The sequence below is a fragment of the Neodothiora populina genome (assembly GCF_041146345.1).
Source record: "Neodothiora populina strain CPC 39397 chromosome Unknown canker_contig_1, whole genome shotgun sequence".
In the NCBI taxonomy this organism is placed as follows: domain Eukaryota; kingdom Fungi; phylum Ascomycota; class Dothideomycetes; order Dothideales; family Dothioraceae; genus Neodothiora; species Neodothiora populina.
Genome location: NW_027191419.1, coordinates 539772 through 560555, shown reverse-complemented (window position 1 = coordinate 560555; position 20784 = coordinate 539772). Strand labels below are relative to the sequence as shown.

Sequence of the window (20784 nt, the reverse complement as noted above, 5' to 3'; positions counted from 1 at the left end):
ATTAGATATATTCAAGTAGTCAAGTCGTAATAAAAGTCGTGAAAGTTGTTCTTCCAGGGAGCAAAACATAGTGGCCTGGTAGATGCTGTCGTCCAGTCATGGGTCCGGTTTTAATGCATGTCGTTGCAGTCGTAGATTATCAGTTTATGTTGTTGTTTTTCTCATCTTCGTTTAATCATAAAATGTAGGGAGAGTTAGTAAGACGACCCGCGTCTCTTACTGATGCGTCGTTCGAGCCACTTCCGCTTGCCCACGCGGGTTTCGAAATGAGGTGCTATTGCCGAACTCTCTTTGCCTGAGGCCAGCATTGTGCTTCTCATCTTGTCGCGGTATGCATCCACTGGAAGACAGCAAATCAGATGATTGCATCGAATGGTGTCATCAGAATTTAGAGATACATACGTGATTTCTGCATGAACAAAGCGCGCTCATTGAAGGTCTTGGTCTGGCTCCAGCTCATGCGATAGCCGAGTTCATTCAGTGCCAGCTCCTTTTGCCGCCGAGCTCTGGACATCCGCGGCACTGATAGCCGTGCCTGGAAGCCATCTGATAGCGGAACATATACCAGATTCCTGGCTTTATCGGGCGCGCATGCGACCGCTTGCTCGTCTTCGCTCTCACAGTCATCCCAGTTGCCGGGATGTCCAGGAGAGTTGGGCGGAGAATGCATCTGGCGAGGATAGTATGACCTCGGGAATACGGAATTTGTTCGTAGGTGGGAATCTGGCATCTCTTCCATCTTGACGGTGTCTAGAAGCACACGAACCCTGACCCGGGTGCCCCGGGAGTGGTCGTCTACCAGGATGAATTTCCGTCTCTTGCCTCGAGGCATGTCGCCAAACAAGGCAGCTTTCTTGTCTTCGTCTTCTTCTTTGATCCAAGAGGATGTTGGAGTAACAGTCGACGAGTGTGAGTCAATTGCACCATGTACATTCAGTGTGTCGGTACTAGGAAGACCTGGATGCAGGGTATAATTGGGGAAATTCAGGGGAGTCTGGCGAATGTTGGTGGGGGAGAGAGACTGGCTACTAAGTCTGGTGGGATGGTGCGATACGGAAGAATTGACTCCAATTTCGGCTATATGAAAACCAAATAGAACATTAGCCTCGGGACAACATCAGAAGGTATCCAAGTAAACATAAGTGAGAAAGTAAAAAACCAAGGTGAAAGTGCCCAGCAATGACCCTCGAGTAGTGTACACTTGTACGGAAACGCAGATATCCGCCATGTCCAACATGCTCATCAAGAGCGAAGTCTATGGGCCGACCCAGGAAAGCAGAATTTTGCATACTTCGTCAATCACATATGGAACATACCGCTCACATCCTCATTTCCACTCGCTAATGGACCTTCTGAGCTAGAATGGTGATGATGCAGCCGCCCAGCAGGCACACCCATTTGTGGCGGGATATGCATTGCGCTCATATTCCCAGACGCCGAATTGCTCATGCCTGGATGTCCAGACATCTGAGAGGAAGGCTGACCCACGTGAGCCTTGCGGGTGCTTATTTTGGCCTGACGCCTGACGCGCCTACTGCGAAGTCTTGGGTCTTGGTTGCTATTGCGCCAGCTGTCGACCGCTCGCTGGATGAGTCCACGTTTTTCTCTGAGTACGGGATTGAGCTCGGCCAGAGCCCATCCCACTGCGTTACATTCGCTTTCATAGTGCAGCCGGTTGCCCTTGTACTGGTCTTTGCCACCACATGCACGCGGATACACACAGTTTGCGGATTTGAAATCTTGACCCAATTCATCAATGTTTACAGATTCGACATCACATCTGATGGTATATTCCATCTTTACTCGATCTCGAGAGTACTCGAAAGCGATCCACTGAACACCATTCTGGTCTTGCCGGACAACAAGAGGGGTCGTTGCCGGAATAGGGCCTGGAGCAGCGCTCGGCGTTGGTCCGTTCGCAGAAGCCATGTTTGGAGGCGAACCACCGTGGGAGACTGACTGTCCATGGTTCATTCCCATGCTTCCTGAGGAACGTGGCAGACCAGCTTGTTCCATCTTGAGGCGAGGGCTAGATGGTATTGCGTGAGACATCGGTACAGCATGTTGCTGTGACAAAAGGATATTCGAGTCAGCCGTAGTTACCGTCGGATAATGCTGTGGCTGCGCATGGGCTCCATATTGTGCCTGCTGTGGTAGACTATATTGCGATTGAGGGAAAAAGACTTGTTGATGGAAGCCGAAGCCTTGACCGTACATTCCCCGGTTGTGAGCGTCGTGTTGTGAGGCATGAAGCGCTACTGGTGAATTAGATTGAGGAGGATGGTAACTCCCGATGGGTGGATATATGTGTCGAGCTGCTTGGACTGCCATTTGACCTGGTTGGGCTGCATTCTCGTCAGATGCTTGAACATTTAGACTAGCTTGGCCACATGCCAGTAAGAAGAGCCTGCGGCCAGAGTTGGTACATACCGGAAGTGTAACCTCCTGCAATATCTTGAGAAGTTTGATACGCTATAGACTGCCCCGGATAGCGAGGATCTGATAGAGGTTGGTTGACTATCGAAGCCTCCGTGCCTGGGAACACAGTGCTTCTTGGGGTCGTTGGCACCTCTCGGCTAGGTTGTGGGTTTGGGGCAGAGATATTTGCTGCCAAGGGAGGAGGCAGATGGGGCTCTCGGGGAGAGTCCGCAAGATGCTGGTAAAAGGCTCCGGGCTGTTCTTGTATGACCGCTTGTGAGGGGGAGGCGCCTGACTGACTGCTCCGTTTTATGTTATGCTGTTCAGACAATGTCAGTCCGATCCGTAACATTATATCTAAATAGATGCATAGGTAGTGGTGAAGATCGCAGGCTGTAGTAGAATCAACGAGATGATCTTTGCATGAGCGAGCCACTCGAGTGCAGCCATGACTGCAGTGCTTTGCAGATCATGCTCGATGATGGTGAGCAGATAGTAGACAAACGAGGAAAGGTGGAGGCATCATTGGGGACTGGTCGCATCTTGTCCCAGTGGATATATGGGAAGGGGCTTGCAGGAGAACATACACGAATATCGAGTTCAAGTGCAAGGATTAAAGAGTTATGAAGTTTGCAGATCCAGCCAACGAAAGAGAAAGATAGCTGTGTGTGCTATTGCTCTTGAGGCTAGACAGATAATGCGAACAGTGTGGAGAACACTAGGAACTGATATTATTTCTGAAGACAAGGAAGCGCAAGCGCAGTGCAAGCATGGAAGAGCAAATAAGGGTCGTCTAATAGTCGCGCGAACTAGATAAACATTGGAAAATAAAAGGACAAGCCCTCACCATGTAGCGAGCAGTTGAATGATATGCGATGCCAGGTCTGGCACATGCACGAAAGCCAATTGCAGTGGAGACAACGGGCAACGGTTGTGCAGGGAGAGCTTGGAGATGCGGCTGGAACTAACAAGGATAAAAAGGTTGACGACAGAACATCAGAGGTAGTGGAGGAAGAAGGACGGGCAGGTAGCAAGAGAAAGGAAAACGGGCACTACTCACAAGATCGTCCGCCACATCAGGACCCGGCTCGACCTTATACTCCCCCGGCCGGGGATGCATCGCATGGCTGCGAGGATGAGGACCAGGCATAAGAGTAGTCCGTGCGACCTGCAGTACGCATGTACCGTAATCAGTTATCAAGCCATCGTAATATAAGACCAAAGACCTCGACCGCGAATACGCAGTGTTGTCACTTCTGTGCAAAGGCGGCCCAGAGGACGACGAATCAATTACAAGTATTGGAAGACTAGAAGTACAAGCGTTTCCGGCACGCGTCGTCGCTGCTCCACTCCACGTGCGGAGTGTCAAGTTAAGGCAAGGTAAAAGCACGTCCAACTTGAAACACGCCACGCAGCGCAAGCGATACATTAGACAGCAGCCATGATTCGTGCATCGCGTTGTGATATGTCCTTTCCACCTTGCACCATCAGTGAGTCCTTTTGGATGTCTCCATCAATCGCATTCGGCTGCTTTGAAATCTTCATATCGGGATTGTACTACATTGCTAGAGACCTTCGAGCGCTTGAGATGATACGGGTTGAATACCCAGAGCATAGGCTCAGCGGGTCCCACATGGCTAGTAGCACATGGAGCGCTCCCGTGAAATGGAGGATGTGAATTTTGGGCTGTGATAGTGATTCTCAAGATGCAAATTAAGTTGGGCTGGGGCTTGTCGATTGCGCCAGCCCCGGAAGACGCAACCGCTCCAACGGTCCAACCTTAGTTCAGAGCCCCTGCCAGTCCCAACGTTCCACATTTCGCGCATGAAGTGAAGCGCCGATCTTATTATCAAACAGACTACTATGCAAGCCCGACAGCCTTGGCTTGCGATCTCACCATCGTTAGTGTTGGCATCATCTGTCGGTATTTGCTGGACCATAAGCCGCGACGCAAATCTGCATCAGTTGAGCTATCAGGATCTGAGTTTCTAAGGTGGGACTCGATTGACTGTCATTCGGTGAGTTGCCGGGTAGTTGGAACATAGCCAGCTAGCTCAAGGTCGACCTAGCGTGTTTCTGGCGCGTGGGGCCATGGGCTGACATTTTCGGCCAAGGTGAAGTACATGAAACTAGAACAATCTGATGATTGACAAGCCCGCACCTCTGCTGAATCCGGAGTTGAACGAGTGCTCGCACAGTCGCCCACTAAATTCTTACATCACCTTTTATTCACACATGGGATTACTCACGGACGATATTGTCCATTCACAAGTGCTTCAGGATTGCCATCTCTTCTTCCTTTCCTATCATAGAGATCCAGAAGATTGATTCGAGCTTCTCTGTGGATTCTGCTGCGTTGCCTTTGGCATTGCCCGACACGTCATGCTTCGACAATCGGAAACAAGCTAAGCAAAGGCTTTAGCAGTTAGGCTTTTAACGGAAAGCAAGACAGCTCTGCCCGTTGCATGCCCGTCATCCTACGTTGACAAGGCGAGATCAGGTATCAGCAGTGTATGTGATGCGAAGGTCAGCTGTGGATACGTACAAGTACATTGTCTGTAAACGGTCCGAGCAGTCTGCAGAATTCACACGGCGCATCCCACCACTGAGAGCTTGTTACAGTTATAATTGCTTCTTTCTTTCCAAGAAGAAGAATCGGAAAACTTGTGGACGACAGTTTCATTCTTTGCAGACTAGCATTGAGCATTTCGCATGGAGTTGTAGGTTGCAATAGATACAAGAGCACATCTCCGAGGCAATGTGTGAAGACCATTCTCATCACATTTGCATCATTCTCTTGAGATACTCATCCTGCAAGTGCACTTCGCCATCATTTATGATCCCACTCGACAGCACGCTAGCATCCGTTGCAGCATGTCCAGTGAGCCGTGTACTATGGAAAAGGGCAGCATTAGCCGTGGCTCTAGATCCCTAATCGCTATGATGTACGGAACGCCGTGAGGAGGCATTTACATATGTGCTGTCCCTCGTCACGAGGTACATCATCATCTACCTATACATTCACAGCATCAACGCTGCCTATGGCCTTTACTATGGAGACTTGTTAAGTCCAGCCGAAGGGGTGAATCGTCCAGACACGGCGGGTGAAACGGTACCTCAGTACTCGTTACCACTGCTCACGACCTGCCTTACGTACCTTATGATGGAAGGCAAAGGTTGCCGCTAGGTAGGTATCCTTACGATGTGGGCTGCGGGGGAACTGCCTCAAACTCTATTCTACCGTTTGTCGCTACTTGACGTTTGTCGCTACAAGCTTCCTGCTGCGAACTTCAATCTCGCTCATCTCAACTGGTCGAGTAGATCACATCCTTTCGATCTCGGCACGCCTACGGACGTCGATGAGGAGATGCCGGTGCAGAAAAGATGAGTTCTTCCTACCGAGTTATGTCTAACATGCTTGCTCAGCAGCATCACATGTGGCTCTAAGCCGTGATGACACGAGTTACTCGACTACCATTGATGACAAGTTTGTTGGTTGAAGTGAAATTGTCATGCGTCTGGCTCCTCTTACTGCGTGCTGTCAAGCTAGTAGCAAACTACAGAGCAAAGATTCGGGGGCAATGTTCAAGAGAAATTGTCGAGGAGCGTCGGGCCTTGAGCTTCGTCAGGCGAACACAGAGTAAATTTGCGCTGCATGCATTCTCGACGTTGGGGCGCATCATCGGCATTTCTCCTGCTCTTCGATAACGGGCCAACTCTTCCGACCCAGACTTCAAGCACACAAACCGTGACAGCGAAGTAATATCCTTTATGAAAGCGGCCTCCAATTTCTGAGGATGTGATCGGTTGCTAAGCCAAGCTCTCTTATCGCTGGAAAAGTTGTTGCGAAGTCACCAAAAGCCTTCCGTGCATACCTTAGTGCTAACGCATCACCAGTCATCAACGCCGCCATCTTGCTTTCAGAAGTGCCTATGATGACTACCTTTCCACTACAGCGTCATCTTGTGGACAGTCAACAGCCCCACTTTTGTCTATCAACGTGCGACAGAATCCGTGACCACTGTACTGTAGAAAGACAGACCCGATAGTGGAAGCTGGTGGTAAGCAGATCGCGTGATCGCTGTCACATATTCCGAATCCCATGGCAGAGCGAGGCTACGGTATCGGTAATGAAGACGGTGCGACTGCGCTTGTAGCAGCTGCTGGAGGGTTTTTGAGATCAAGTCTTAGACGGTGGCGAAATGACAATACTATGCAACGCCCTTTGTCAGTTTCCCGCATCTGCTTCCATACGAATGCTGGACTGTGATTGATCCAGACGCAGCTCCGATCAGAGACCACTCTAGCGGTTATAGCGCATTTATCACGGGTCACGCTCTTCATACTAAGGATCGATACACAAGGACCAATCATTTCCCATATGCGAAAAGTTAGATTGTCACTGTACGCGAGATTTCGCTTACCTGGACGCTACTTTACTTGCACAAATTGTACTACAGTACCTTAATGCGATCGCCCTTGCAGGAGACAGTCGTCCTTCAGACTGCCGGGTATTTCCGCCCATCAAACTTTGGAACGGGTTTAATCAAGGTGGCTCTGGTGGCTGTAGCGGCTCAGCAATGGCAGAGCTCTCCACAATTCCCCCCACTCCACTCCGAAGCGCCCAGTGGGTTCACTGTACGGCGAACCTCATTTCGTTCGCTTCGTACCCACAAACCCGGTCACTGAGCTGTTGACATCCTAGAGAGCAATCTCTGGAGATGCGGCCCGCAATCGATCATCAGCCTCGCTATTCCTTGTCATCTTCCCAGATTTTCAACGTCTTCAAGCAACGTTATGATGATCTGCCCATGCCTGGTCTGTCATGCTTTGAGGCAGTCTTGACTACTTGGCCTCACGTACTCCATTCTCAGTACCATGTAGATACAGTACGTCGAGAGTTTCGACTGTGGTGAATGGCAACAATCTAGGACAATGGACAAGAAACCGGCAGGACAGGTTGACATGTGCAGCATGCGCAGACCCTGAGTTCGTGTACCTGTTGAAGTATCTTTTGCCGCACCCAAATGTCGCTCTCGACAGCGCGCGGTGCAGCAGGTTTGGTGAGCCAGCAGAAAAATAAGAAGAGGAAGCAGCAGCAGCAGCAGCAGCAGCATCATCCACAGCAACAACACACGAGCCAATTGGAAAGCGCCGTCATAGTCCTGCTGCAGGGACGAGTGGACGTGACACGCAGACCGATTGGGGCCCAGACAACCCAACCGAAGACTTGGATCAATGCGTTCCTGTCAGTCTTGCGCAAGACCCAAACGACGTGTTGATCGAATGTGTCCTTTTGGGTCGTTGTCATGTACGTGAGGTGAGCTAGAGCACACGCTGCAGTTCGAAGTATGCATGCCCGACTGCCCAACGAACGGTTTTCATCCATCTTTGCATTTCAATTTCGCGGAATCATGTCTCCCTGCGTCCGCACAGATTTCCAACGCATACACAAACAATCGTTTGGCTCAGATTGATTCTTCCTGCTCCCCTTCCCTTCCCCTCCATCGTGCCTCTCCTCCCTTGCTGCCCGGAATTCATTGGACCTCCATATACAGGCAGACAGGTAGGTGGGTCCATCACCAACAACGTTCACGTAGATCGTCTCGAGTCATCACAGCTGCGGGAAGTGCATGTATTCAGAGCCTTTGCATGGCCTTCGATCTGCAGGTCCCACTTTCTACCCGTGACAGTCTCTGAGTAGAAGAAGAAAAACCCCCTTCCCCTTTCTCTCCTCTCTATCCAATAACACACTACAGCGGTAAGCACAGAGAAGCATGTTCCCCACCAGCAAGGAGAAGAGCCTTTCCGTCCGCGTTGCAGGCCACTCTGCAACTAACCAGGAAGCAGAAGCAGGCAGCATCATCAGCATCATCATCGAAGCAAAAGTCGAAAAGGACGAGCCCAAGATGGATTTCATTGGCACATATAACAGCACATACATAGCAGCATAGTTTCACAAACCATCACAATCCCGTCCAAAGAAACCGCATTAGCGTGAACCTGTGCTTGCCACTGCAAGAAACTCTCCTCCCCAGTTGCCCTGACTGTCTTGTCGGCGTTTTTGTTCGTCTGCTTGTAGCAGCATGTTGGCAAATTAACAATACGTTCCTTTCTTCTTCCTTTTCTTCTTTTCGCCAGCTTCCTGATACATCGGGGACGGTGTGTGCCCTCCCCTCCTTGACCTCTTCCTCCTCGCTGGACGGCTGGCAGGCTGGCTGGCTCCGGATGTGCCTCCGTAGCGAGTTGAGTGTTACGTGTATACATGTATGTATGCATAGCCCAAGTGAACAAGCGAATATCTGTGCTGATGTTTCTCGCTTCTAGCTAATGCTGGGGTTGGGTATGTATGCATGTGCGTAGAAAGCGTGTTGATGATGTGTACATGCGTGCGGAGAGACTCAGGCACGCGTTGAGGACTGGGGGATTTTGCGTATCGTAAGGGGGTGCTGGGATGTTTGTTTTGTCTGCTACAGTAGATGGACTGTGAGTGATTCAATGTTCCATGGTCTTTATTGATTGAGAGCAGGAATCATCACTTGGGAGGGAAACAACGTGGGTTAGGCATGGATTAGCGTAGGAAATGTCGATTTGTAGCAAGAGAAGACGTCGTGTATTCAAGGACTCGCTGATGCTGAAATTCCGCAACTAAAAAAGGCAACCAGGCGCGGAAAAGTTGTGAGTTCATATCCTGAGTTCTAGCTAGCTGCGTGGAAACTCTCATTCATTACCAACGTGCATTCGGTCGAGCGTCAAAGATGCTTAGCAGTATGCTAATCAGATTTCATGTTTTCCGACCATTTAGGCTCCACTCGTTCCTCCACGACCGACATAATCCCGATCGCCTCTGTCTCGTTCCCTGTCGCGCCGCCTGTCACCGTTGAAAGAAGAAGCGGTATCCTGAGACGAGCTGGGGGCCTCGAGGAGGCGGGGCTCTTTCGGGGCATACTCGTCTTCACTGTGATCGCTATACTCGTCGCGATCACGCCGATCATGGTCCTTATCTCGTCGTCGGCGATCGCCACGTCGGGCACGATCTACTTCTTCGAAACGAGCGTCTAGCGAGAAGTCAGTGATCAATGCATCATATACGAAAAAGCAAAGCGTAATGGCAGGATACACATACAACGAATGGCTGCTGTACGATCGGCGAGCTTCTGGATCTCTTCCTTGGTCAAGACGCGCAAGACAATCACACAGTCTTCGCGCTCCTCGAAGCGCTCCTTGGCCTCCTCGAGACATTCCGGGTTCACTAGCTCCCGGCTGATCTTAGTCCAGCGTGCATCGTGGGGAATATCTTTGTCCTTTGCCTGTGTGGTTTGTCAGTGGTCGGTCTCAGTGTCATCCAGAAATCTGGTGCCGCCAGGACGGCGTGGTTGACGACGTACATCTTTCAGAGGGGCAACACCTTCGCGGATTGGGTTGGGGTCCTCCGGGAACTTCTCCGTTGGTCTTCGCAGAATGCCCTTCAGAGGCTGTTGGTCCTCTCCTTCTTTCGGTGGATCCACGATACGCACACGACCTTCCCTGGCTGGATCTTCTCTGTCACTCTGTATAGATGGACCACCTGTGGCTCTGCTCTCGCTCGGACTACGTTTGCGAGTACGATATGGTGGGCTCTCTTGTTGGCTCGCATCACCATGACGAGCGGTTTCGCCACGATCACGTTCTCGTCTGCGGCGTTCCGAGTCGCGGTCGGCGTCGGACTCATTTCGGGAGCTTCTCGAAGTGCCAGGCTCGGTGTTGCCAAGCTCCCTCTGGGCTTGCTGGAAACGGCGTTTGAAGTCTTCTTCAGGGTCGACATTTGTTCTAGCTGGGTCTGAGACAGAACGCTCGCGGTCTGTATCGCGTCTGCGTTTCTCCACGTCGCGATACTCGCGATCGGACGACGATGGATCATCAGGAGCACGGTGATGCTCACGGTCACGACGCCTCCTGCCCTCGTCCTCTCTACCGCTGTCGGAGGGTGGAGAGTGGCGGCCACGATCCTTGTCTCTCCCCTTTGCAATGGCCCCGACAGCTGCGGCAGCCGCTCCGAGACCACTGAGACTCCCAACGGCCGCTGGTAAGATGTTCGAGAGACCTTCAGCACTGGTCTTAGGGGTGGTGCTGTACTTCTCGTTGTCGCGTCTATCTCTGTCCTGCTCACGATACGGTGCACTCTCTCGTGCGGGTCGCGGCCTGTCACGGTCTCGTTCGGAGGCGTAGCCCAGATCGTCCCGAGGTCTGTCTCTCTCTTGTCGGTCAGGCTCGCGACGGTCTCGGTCCCGATCTCTGTCTCTGGCTCTCTCGCGGTCGTGTCGGTCTTTTCTCTCAAGCTCTCTGGCGTACTCTAGTTCACGATCTCGGCGTTCCTGCTCCCTTCTACCCTCGTCGCGATTTGGTCGCGGTAGAACAGACTCCCTCGAAGCCGCAGCGGCGGAATTCAAGTACGCATCTCTGCGATCAAGTGACTCGTCCCGAGCCCGCGCTGGTGCTCGAATGCCGAAGCCACGAGTCTCAACGCTATGATCTTCGTATAGGCGTGGAGGAGGTACGCGTGATCGATCAGCATCGCGCGGATCTCTGCGCTCCTCGTATGGCTCTCTTATATACGTATCCCGAGACTGAGGGTGAGTTTCCCGACGCTCGGGAAGTCTCTCCTGGTGCAACGAAGCGGAATGACGTTTGTTGGAAGTGGCATGATGTCGCTCTTGTGAGGTGAGATATGGAGCAGGGACTTCGTGATACACTGACTGGGTCACTGGTGGAGCACGCGCCGAGTCTCTGAGGCTTCCCCCTCGTTGTAGACCCGAGCCCAGCGCTGCACCAAGTGTTGCCCCAAGCCCAGCGCCCAGAACAGGGGCTTGAATGGGCAGACTATCGTTGTAGCGATCAAGTGCTCGTGAAGTTGGCGGGCCACCTTCCCGTGCTGAGGGCCTAGACGGATAAGGATCGATGATCATGCTACTCGGTCTGGGTCTTGCAGCCGCTTCGACACTGTCCGAGCGTGTATGTCTTCTAGGCTTGGTGTCGCGATACATGCCAGCAGGGTCGGTGTAAGAGAAGCCTTGATCAATGTCGACATGGTCTTTGCGAGCGCCGTTGACATGGTAGACATTCCTGTGCGATGATGTGTAGGCAGAGGATCCGTGGGTGCGGTAGCCATTGCGGTCTACGCTGTTCCGTCGGGCTGAGCGCGCTGGCTGGATGTTGATGTCGGCAACGAGATGTGATTTGCCCTCGTCGATACTGTAGACTTTCTTGTGTGTGTTGTATTCTCGCCGCGAGGGTGTAGACGAGGACGAGGCGGGTGTGACGTGATAGTCTGGAGCCCGCGGCTGATCAGAGGGTCCGCGACCAGAACGGTTCAGGGGACTGGGTACACGGTCCACATGAGTATGAACGACGGCGGTCGATGGTCTAGGGTGGGTGTGTGTGTGCGCGTGGGTGTGGACGTGCGCAGATGATGGGCGGCCAGGTTCGGTCAGTGTCGAGCGACGGGGCCTGGTTACATAGCCATCTAAGCTTTCTCTGCCTCGCGGCGCATTGATGAAGGTGGTCGAGGAAATGGGGATCACACGCTCGGTGCTGCCTCTCGGGGAGCCATAGGTTGGGTAGTAGGGATCCGAGACTCGTCCAGGGTTGGCGATGCGCCTGCCCCCAGGAGAGCTCGAGCGATAGTGCGACGACATGTTTTTATTCGCCTTTGCGCGTTTAATCGAAGGAAAGCCACGGAATGGCTTTTGCTTGCAAGAGGGATTGTCGTCAAGCAGAGTCACCGTTGTGTGAGAAGGTGGGTTATGGATGCTGAAAGATGTGAGCAGGTCAAACATGATTGCAATCTGGTGGTGTATATAGTGGGATATAGCAGTGTGTGTGTGTGTGTGTGTGTATGGTGCCCAATGCGATGCGACAGGTACAGTGCAATACAAGCTGCCCGCAGCTATAATAGAAAAACAAACACCGCTCTGTTATGCTGGCACAGCGACAGAAAATGAGACATGAGAAGAGACGAGACCAGTGATGAACGAGACGCTTATTAAAACAAAAAATTGAATGGAAGGGGTTCGAAATCAATCAAGCGCGAACATGAATAACTCACCTTCCGATTCACTTTTTGTGTTTTTCCTATACTCGTCTTTACACATGCGAAACCAACCGTTGCTGCCCCGGGCTGAGAGACGAACAGGGCATGGGGTGGACTGAGCAACGGCAACTGTTTCTCTCCTGAGATGCTGATGGAGAAACCCAAGTGTACTACAGTGGTATTGCTGGACTGTACTGTACACGGTCACAAGTACAACGCTACAGCACGATTCATACCATGAGGTAACGCAGAGGCGTGCACTGTACAGGACGAGGTAGTGGCGCAATCTTCTTGGGTAGACCCGCTGTCAGCGTCACTTGCCAAACGCTGCGCGTGCGCAATGAGGTGCGCTATAATGGAGTCGAGTCGTTTTTGTGAAATAAGGTACTCACTAACAGTCGCTTGGGAAGACGCCTTGAATCTTCTTTCGATTGCACCAAACCTTGCAGGGTAAGGTGTAGAGCACAAAATAGCCAAGGTCCATGTAATAACGAAGGCTGACACTTGGATAAACGTCCCCGGGTGTTTCAAGAATCCACTTTCCTGATGACGCAGTGTTGCCCCCCCTCCCTCCTTCTTTCACACACGGGAGAGCCTCCCTCTCCCTAGACTTCTGTCGACTCGCCCTGCTTTTCACCCAAGCTCGGCCTTATCCGTGACCTCTAGCGCTCGTCTACGGCCGCGGTTGGGCTGCAACGACGACACGAGCGAGCAGAGTGAGCCTTGTGCTACTGTACCTTAGCAGGACCTTAGCATAGTGGGGGCCGCGTTGGTAACTACTGTACTGCAGTTGATCCATCGACAACAAGACCCCACCAGTGTCCACAGGGGCCCAACAAGCCGAGACAACCAAGCGACACAGTTGTGCTCATTACGCCTTAGAATTCCCACCAACCGGGTCAATCGCAAATTTTCTACACGCTATTAAGCATTTATCTTAGCGAAGAAGCGCGCCAGAAGATTCTGCGAGCCCGATCTATAGATGTTTTTGACTCGGCTTCAGCGCTACTCGGTAATTCACTGCACTGTCGTTGACTGCTGGAAGCCGAGATTACTTTTGATGTACTGTACTGCGTGCACTAGAGGATGGAAGGATCAATGAAGACGTGGTAATACTGCGATATAGTGAAAGTGCTTCACAATGAGCACTACTATCACATACTCTCGACGCCCATCGCTTTGAACTACGCCCTGAGGTCCGTTACCTTAGGCAGCGTCGCCAATGTGTCTCATGTTCCAACGCTGAACTCCAACGCCGACAGGCACAAGAAAGCCAAGCTCGACGTATATAAGAAGTCGATCAGACATAATTCGCAGATTTTCGCTCTAGACCACAACATCCCTGTGTCATGTACAGTGCCATGCCGTCCTGCTCCTTGTGGGTCAAACGACTTGCACGCATAGTGGATCATGTTGAATTGTATGCGCCGTATACTTCCACGGGAGGTGTGCCGAACGCGTGTTTTCGTATGCATTTCGATCTGCTACGGTATTCCGGAACGGCTTCGAAAGCCAAGCAATGATGTCGAGTGATGCACACCTGGTCATCATCCATTACTCGATCACGACTCGCTGATTCAATCGCTCGCGACTTTACGTACATTCGAAGCATCCGTAACGACGAGTGAATTTACTCACAGTCCGCGATACAGTGGCTCCGTCGGCATTTCTGAAGTCACGCTGGGTCAAACTCAAACAAGTCCTCAGTGGGGCAAGTATCCTTTGTACAGTCTACTTGATACAAGAAAAAGGAGATTGATGAATTGAATTCTCTGCCGGACCTGCGTCTCGAATTCAACGCAACGTTGCACTCCGTCTCATCACATAATTAGTGCACCTCCATTGCTACTGATCATGGATCCCGTCAGGTTCTTATCCTTCATGGCATATAGATATGCCTCGGCAACGTCCTCGACTTGTCCCACGGCACCTGTCGCCATTTTCGCGACCCAAGGCTTGAACATCTCTTCTTTCTTGGCCTCGTCGGTGATGCCAAAGAGGGCGGTGTTTATCACTCCAGGTGAGACCAGATTGACACGAATCGGCTTCAAGTCCAGCGCCAAGCCTCGTGTAGTGCCTTGAAGAGCAGTGGCATAGCCATTCACCACACTCCAACCGTCCAGGGGTTTCTCGGATACGGAACCAGTAGTAAACGTGATGGAGCTTGCGGTGCTGCTCTCCATGTACTTGATCGCCACTTTGGCGACGAGGATGGGAGCAAAATATCTGACCATGCCTGCTTGCTTGAGCGGACCCAAGGTGACCTCCTTGATGGGAATCATGGCCAGAGAGTCTCCCGCCGTGTAAACCACATGGTCGACCTTGCCCGTCTGCTCGAAGAGTTTCTCGATGTTGGCTTCCAAGGTCTGCTCGTCGCCCATGCTCGCAGCATAGCCCACGACACGGTCGACGGCCGAAGGATATGCCTTTTTCAGTTTCTCCACTGCGTCTGAGCAGCGCTGAGGATTCGAAGACGATATAGTCACGCGAGCGCCGTGCTCGAGGGCGCCCTCGGCCACTCCATATCCAATGCCTGTGGAGAAAACAAAGCGCGATCAGTCATGTATACACCAACACTGAAACACAAAATGAAGCCCTCTCTGGCTAGTATTGTCCAAAAACATACCTGAGCTCCCACCGATGATTAGCACATGCTTATCAGCAAGTTTATTAGTGTATTTGAACTGATCGGCCATTGTGTCTATATTGTTTGAATCAACGCAAGGAAAGATACGAATATGTTTTTGTATATCGTGCAAGACAAGTGTAGCAAGAGATCTGCTTATAAGTACTTGAGTTACCTTAAACAAAAAGGCTTATCCACAAATATAATTAATTCCATATCGTCCAACTTTTTTTTTACACTTTATAAGGTATATCCATACCTCACTTGTATCATGCCCTCGTCATCATCGAGGTCATTAACCCCGTCTCAGACACAGACACCCGCCGGACTTAACGGGCTTACTGCACCCATCCCGCGCGTGTTCCCAACTAACGCCAGAGTAATATGACCTCTCGTCCATCAATCTCGGCATTCGGACGAATCTATACCGTATGCTGTATCTCGCACGATAATACCAAAAGGTTATTGGGGGTTTTAATCACTTCGAGCGGAGGCGCTTGATCACGAGGCTGGATCGTTCGTGGTTAGCTTGCTTTGTCTGTAGCTGTCTTTTCGCTTATTCACTCCTTGCTCGATTGGTTGGAGCTTGGAGAGGAAGGTCACCCGTTACGACTTCCCTTGAGATGATCATAGTATGAGACTAAGATTAAACACCACGAAGGAAGGGCACTACTTACTGTACCTTGACGTATCTTGAGATAGCAAGGTAGTGCAGGACGAGGCAGAGAAGGATCTCTCTCTCTGCTTTCGCATCAAGCTGTCAGGTTAAGCTTGATTATGGTATGGTATCATTTATTGACGGGTGGATTTATAATATTTCTTCCCCATCCTCCTGTATGCCAGTAATCTCTCCCCTGTTATTTTCTCTTCCTTCGGCTTTCGCTCCTGGTGTTCGTCCGAGGAAGATGAGTAGGGAGAGAAGGGAAGGAAGAAGGATCAAAATAGTATTCAATTTGTTCAGGTGATTATTGATCACTAATACTCGTTCAGGAAAATATAATTATATTTCGTAGATGTATCTCGCGGATGTCGCCTTCTTTCCATATCGCTGAGACGGGTGCCTCGTCCATTTTCCTGTATACCCCGCTGTGGACGTAAGAAGCAGAGCCATCAAGCATTCTAGGACATCGCAATATGTGACGTCGCGTGGGACCGCTATCTATAGTTCGTTGTTATGGTCTATTTGAGCATCACATGACAGATTCCATATCTCGTCATTCAATACCTGGCGCTCATCATACCCTGAAGCATGCCATGAAGCAAGTTCATCTATACATAGCCTTGTTCATCTATCAACCGGCAAACTGCCAGCGGGCATTGATCTGTTTTCGTTTGACCTGTAAAATTAATTAGCGCTTGATCGAAATACATGCGGGTATTGCCAAACATACCAGAGGAGCCACAGCCACTGTCGCAATGAACAACGCGACTACGGTGGCAAGCATCTGGAGCTTGTTGAAGTCCTTGCCGAGTATGTCGAATGAGAAGCTGGGGTTCACTCGAGTGCCGAAGATGTCAAGGCCATATGCAAAGACCAAGCTGGTGCTCTCTAACACTGCGGGGCTAGTTGTGATCTTCTCCACTCCGAGAACCTCTCTGTGGTGGGTGAGGTACCATTTGGGGTCGAAACGGAGCACAGGGTCGTATTTCATGAGGCCCTCCATTTGCTCGCCAGGAGTGGGATCGCGACCAACAGGTCTACGTGGATCTATGATTTGGCGAGGGATACCAACAACCGCATTGGAGTGTGGTAACACAGCCAATAGCATGCGCGATGTGATGCCTTGGCGGGTCTGTGTCACGGCCATGTGCGAGATCATGTTGTCGATGGCAAAGGATTTGGAGAACACATAGGGCTCGTAGCTGTAGTCGATGGCAGATGCATTCGAAGATGATCCGTATGGACCTCGATCATTTGGCAATTCAGACTCGTACATTTCTCCAATCACGAGCTGATGGCCCTTGGTGGTCAAAACTTCGCTTGCCGAGGTGAACGAATATGCAAACCAATTCTCGGAGATGGTAGAAGCAATGGGAAGAGTTACGTCGACGTCCTCGTGCAATGCTGTATACAAAACTGTGCCAGATACGGCGTCAACAACAGAGACACTGGCAGTCTTGGTCTCATCGGAGACGGCAGTAACCAGCAGGATATTCGGGTTCAGATACTTGTAAAGTACTTTTCGGTCGCCCAAGACTTTGCCAATGGACGCAACCGGGTCGTCGAGTGGGCGTGGCGTGACACTGATGATTTGCTGACCACCAAAAGGTATGAATTGCCATGAAGATTCTGTGGCGGGCGAATTTCCTGCGAGTTTGCCGTTCTCAAAGGTATACTTATACGCTTTCTGGGAAATCTCAACAGCAGGAGGGGCGAGAGCATCAGACGCGGTGTCGGATCCGGTAAGGGCATCGATGTCACGCAGGATCTTGCCGTCGACGGACTTTACAATGATGTTGCCATCCGGTGAGGCGATGATCTGTGGCTTCTGCGCAGCCTCGAGTTCCGGAAGTGGAATGTTCCACAGAGTCTTTCCAGCGCTGCCGGCATCTAGCGCAATCAATCTGCCATTTGCAGTGGCACAAACGACAGTCTTGTGGAAACCAAAAAGATCCTGAGTGACTGCGCTGTTCTCCTCGTCGCTCGGACCAACACCCAGACTCTTGGAGAAGCGGGCGGGAAGAGCGCTGAGGGCAGCGGGGACCTTCTTCAGGTCGTTGATGTGCCTTGTGACACGGTGAATATATGCCGAGAGCATATTCGAGTGACCTTCGACCTCGAGCTCATGCACCAGATTTCGCTCGACAGCTGGATACGCCCAGGTTGCAGACAGGACCTGGCTCAAAGCTTCCGGTCTGTACCAGCTCAGGACGCCATCACGAACAAGAATCCAGTCACCGGAAGTGAGATAGATGGCGGAACGTATGGCGGAAACTGTGTCGGCCTTGACGGAGATGTCCGAGACGGCATGCAGAGGTACGGCATCGGCCTTGGACAGGCCAGGCTGGGAGATCTTTAGAGGCCATCTGGCTAGCACACCATGGGATGCGGACGAGACAACGGAAAGCTCGCCCTCAGAGATGCGGGTAAAGTAGACATTGGCGTCAGATGCGCTGGTGGAGAAGACACCGTGGCCAGCGAGACGAGGTAGGCTGTATGCCTGGGAAACCGCACTAGCAGCGGCAGAAGGACTGAGATCGATGTGGTATACCTCGGCCCAGTGATCGCCGGCTGTTTGGTAGTGGACGAGAAAATGGGGACGAGCGTTGATGTTGTAAGGAGCGTGCAATATTATGCTCTCGACGGGCTTGGACGCATCAATGGCAAAGGTCGAGGTGTGTTTGCTGCCAACGACATTGACTTTCAGGACAGTGCGCGCCTTGTCGGTCCAGGCAATGATGGGAGAAGCAGTGTTGGCGCCGACTGCAAGAATGGTTGCGGCAGAGGAGAGATCACTCTCGGAGCTCAAGGTGTACTGGTCTATCTTGCGGCCATTGGTGGGATCGAGAGTGACGACTTTTATCTTCAAGCCGCCCAGCATGGTCTTGTGTAGGAAGATGCAGAAGAGCTGAGTGGCAGAAGCTGACACCTGGTGGGCTTCATCGCCGCTGTCATCGGTAAAGGTCCATTTGGCATGACCGTCTGCTCCATCCAGTCTTGTGAGGGTGGTCGTATGCGCATTGGAAGACAAGACAATAGCATCCTTGCTTCCCAGCTCTTCCTTGACACCGGGAATCTCTAGAATCTCCAGATCTTTCACTGTTGAGTCTCGCAGGTGGTGAGACCAGACCTGACGTCCATCTGCGGCGCTCCATGCAGCAACGTGTTCGTTTACTGCGCTGACAACCACGTCCTGGCCGTAGCCTGCGCGCAGGAAACTCGGAGTGGTGTTGGCGACGTGTGAACTTGCGTGGTCGAGCGGCTGGCGCCATACTATCGATCCATCCTTTGGGTTGACCGCACCGAGGACAGCCTGCTCGGACAAGGTGTATAGTAGCGAGGCTCTTGATCCAGCAAAGGGTTGATGGAAGGAGGTGGTGTGTTCCTGGGGAGTGCCGAGTAGTGCGAGGTGGTAGTCGACGTTCCAGGCTTCATCTACCAGCACAGCAGCTGCCGGACGCAGCAGTGCAGAGGACGCTGCAGCGATCAAGGCGACAGGGACACGCATCCCTTTTTAATATTTGGTTTATCTTTCTGTTGATCGTGACATGTGGTGGTGTGAACGGAGACGCTTTCAAGATGCGTGTGGTAGGGAAGAGTGACAAGTCCAGCTGTGCAAGGCAAGAGCATACAGTACAGACCAGCGTCTTAGCTCGAAAAGGCAATTACGATATATGGTGGTCACTGCTTTGATACCTAGCTTCCAGTAAGGTAGTGACAGGAACGCCTGCAGCACTTGACTTGTGGGGGAAAGAGACCGTTTACCTTACCATCTCTGCCTCGAACATCTTCTGTGTCTCATCCATTTCACATCAGTACTGACTGTGCTTTGACATCTATGACCTGTCAGATATCTACACAATTCAAGATCCCTTCCGTCGCAAACGCCCGGTATCATGTCACCATGATTATGACTGCCGGGACCCGTGTCCATCTGAATATCGTAATGCAATGCGACAAGCCATGCAGAACATTGTCTTCAAGAACTTGCAAGGAACTCTAACATATGAAACAGCTTCTCCATCGATTGGCGACCTGCTATAGACCTGCTCACAGCCAAGATGACGTGGCTGCTGTGATTCTGTGATTGATCAAAGGTGGCCAATGTAAGCTAGGTACCTTACCTACTTACCTCCGTACACGTACCTGACCTCACCTCTCCCCTTCTGTGCCTTGGACGTTTGGCAGTCTTGATTGGAGATCGGCAATCCATAGTCCGTGCCACCAGGAACCACAGCATCTGTGAAGGATGAACACACCCCATTTTCCTATAGAAACAAAGCCCCGTTGCAGCACGAGTCAACTCATGCGTGTCCTCCCCATGGTGCAAGTGAGTGTTGCACAAGATCCATGCTGCTGTATCGGCCGAGTGTGTTCAAGTCCGTCAGACACACCTTCTTTTCCCTGTTCCACTGCGCTGGTCTCCGGGGGGCTTCTCTTCCATGGCGGCCGTGCCAAGCAGGGCTTGTGCTTCCGCATGTGGCATGAGTCGCGCGAACCCACGCGCGGCTACAGAGTAACAAGTCCACCGAAATTATTGCTTCACTGTCGCCTTCTCTGATAGCCATAGCGGGTATTCATGACCTCTCTACTAATGTTCATTATTCAATGACCGCCCCGCGCCGCTTGCTCATTTCTCTCCATATCATGCAGATTGTCATTCAATCCCTCCCACCCTTGCCTTGATTCGTCGCTGCCCATCTCGTTGAGGGCGATCCCCTTCCATTAAAAAAACAGCTTCCGTGAAAGCCAAAAGTCCAGACGCATCAAGGGTACGCGACCACATTGACCCTTTTCCTGCCTGACCCGCGACTCCAACACTCGAAAAGATTTGATTCCATCATAGCTTGCAGCCCTCCTCGGTCCCCGTACTTTTAGCCATCGCCCTGCATCATATCTGTACTCTTGACTTGTGCATACCTATTCATCCCTGTGCCCGTGCTGACCAACATCCCGCCGAAAGCCCGCTGAAAGTCCGTGCCAATCGACTTCACCACCGCCTTACTACAG

At 51.6% G+C, this 20784-nt stretch overlaps 4 protein-coding genes across 5 annotated transcripts; all 4 read right to left on the bottom strand.

Annotated features, from left to right (window-relative positions):
- Positions 1–1299: 1299 nt before the first annotated feature.
- On the bottom strand, positions 1300–2331 carry AAFC00_000158 (uncharacterized protein; the record flags this gene model as incomplete). The annotated part of the gene is made up of 1 exon (XM_069340852.1): positions 1300–2331. One exon carries the CDS (start codon positions 2329–2331, stop codon positions 1300–1302), a length of 1032 nt encoding a protein of 343 aa, XP_069196363.1.
- Positions 2332–9219: 6888 nt separating this feature from the next.
- Positions 9220–12233, bottom strand: AAFC00_000157 (uncharacterized protein; the record flags this gene model as incomplete). 2 transcript variants are annotated; one of them, XM_069340840.1, is made up of 3 exons in its annotated part: positions 9220–9476; positions 9545–9728; positions 9807–12233. In XM_069340840.1, the coding sequence occupies 3 exons, from the start codon at positions 12231–12233 to the stop codon at positions 9220–9222; spliced, it is 2868 nt and encodes a 955-aa protein (XP_069196361.1). The 2 variants fall into 2 exon arrangements, with proteins under 2 accessions (XP_069196361.1, XP_069196362.1); XM_069340841.1 differs by having other exon boundaries at positions 9807–12092.
- A 2074-nt stretch (positions 12234–14307) lies between these two features.
- On the bottom strand, positions 14308–15183 carry AAFC00_000156 (uncharacterized protein; the record flags this gene model as incomplete). The annotated part of the gene is made up of 2 exons (XM_069340832.1): positions 14308–15020; positions 15114–15183. The coding sequence occupies 2 exons, from the start codon at positions 15181–15183 to the stop codon at positions 14308–14310; spliced, it is 783 nt and encodes a 260-aa protein (XP_069196360.1).
- A 1222-nt stretch (positions 15184–16405) lies between these two features.
- Positions 16406–19282, bottom strand: AAFC00_000155 (uncharacterized protein; the record flags this gene model as incomplete). Its single annotated transcript, XM_069340827.1, has 2 exons — positions 16406–16450; positions 16505–19282. 2 exons carry the CDS (start codon positions 19280–19282, stop codon positions 16406–16408), a joined length of 2823 nt encoding a protein of 940 aa, XP_069196359.1.
- Between the last annotated feature and the right edge of the window lie 1502 nt (positions 19283–20784).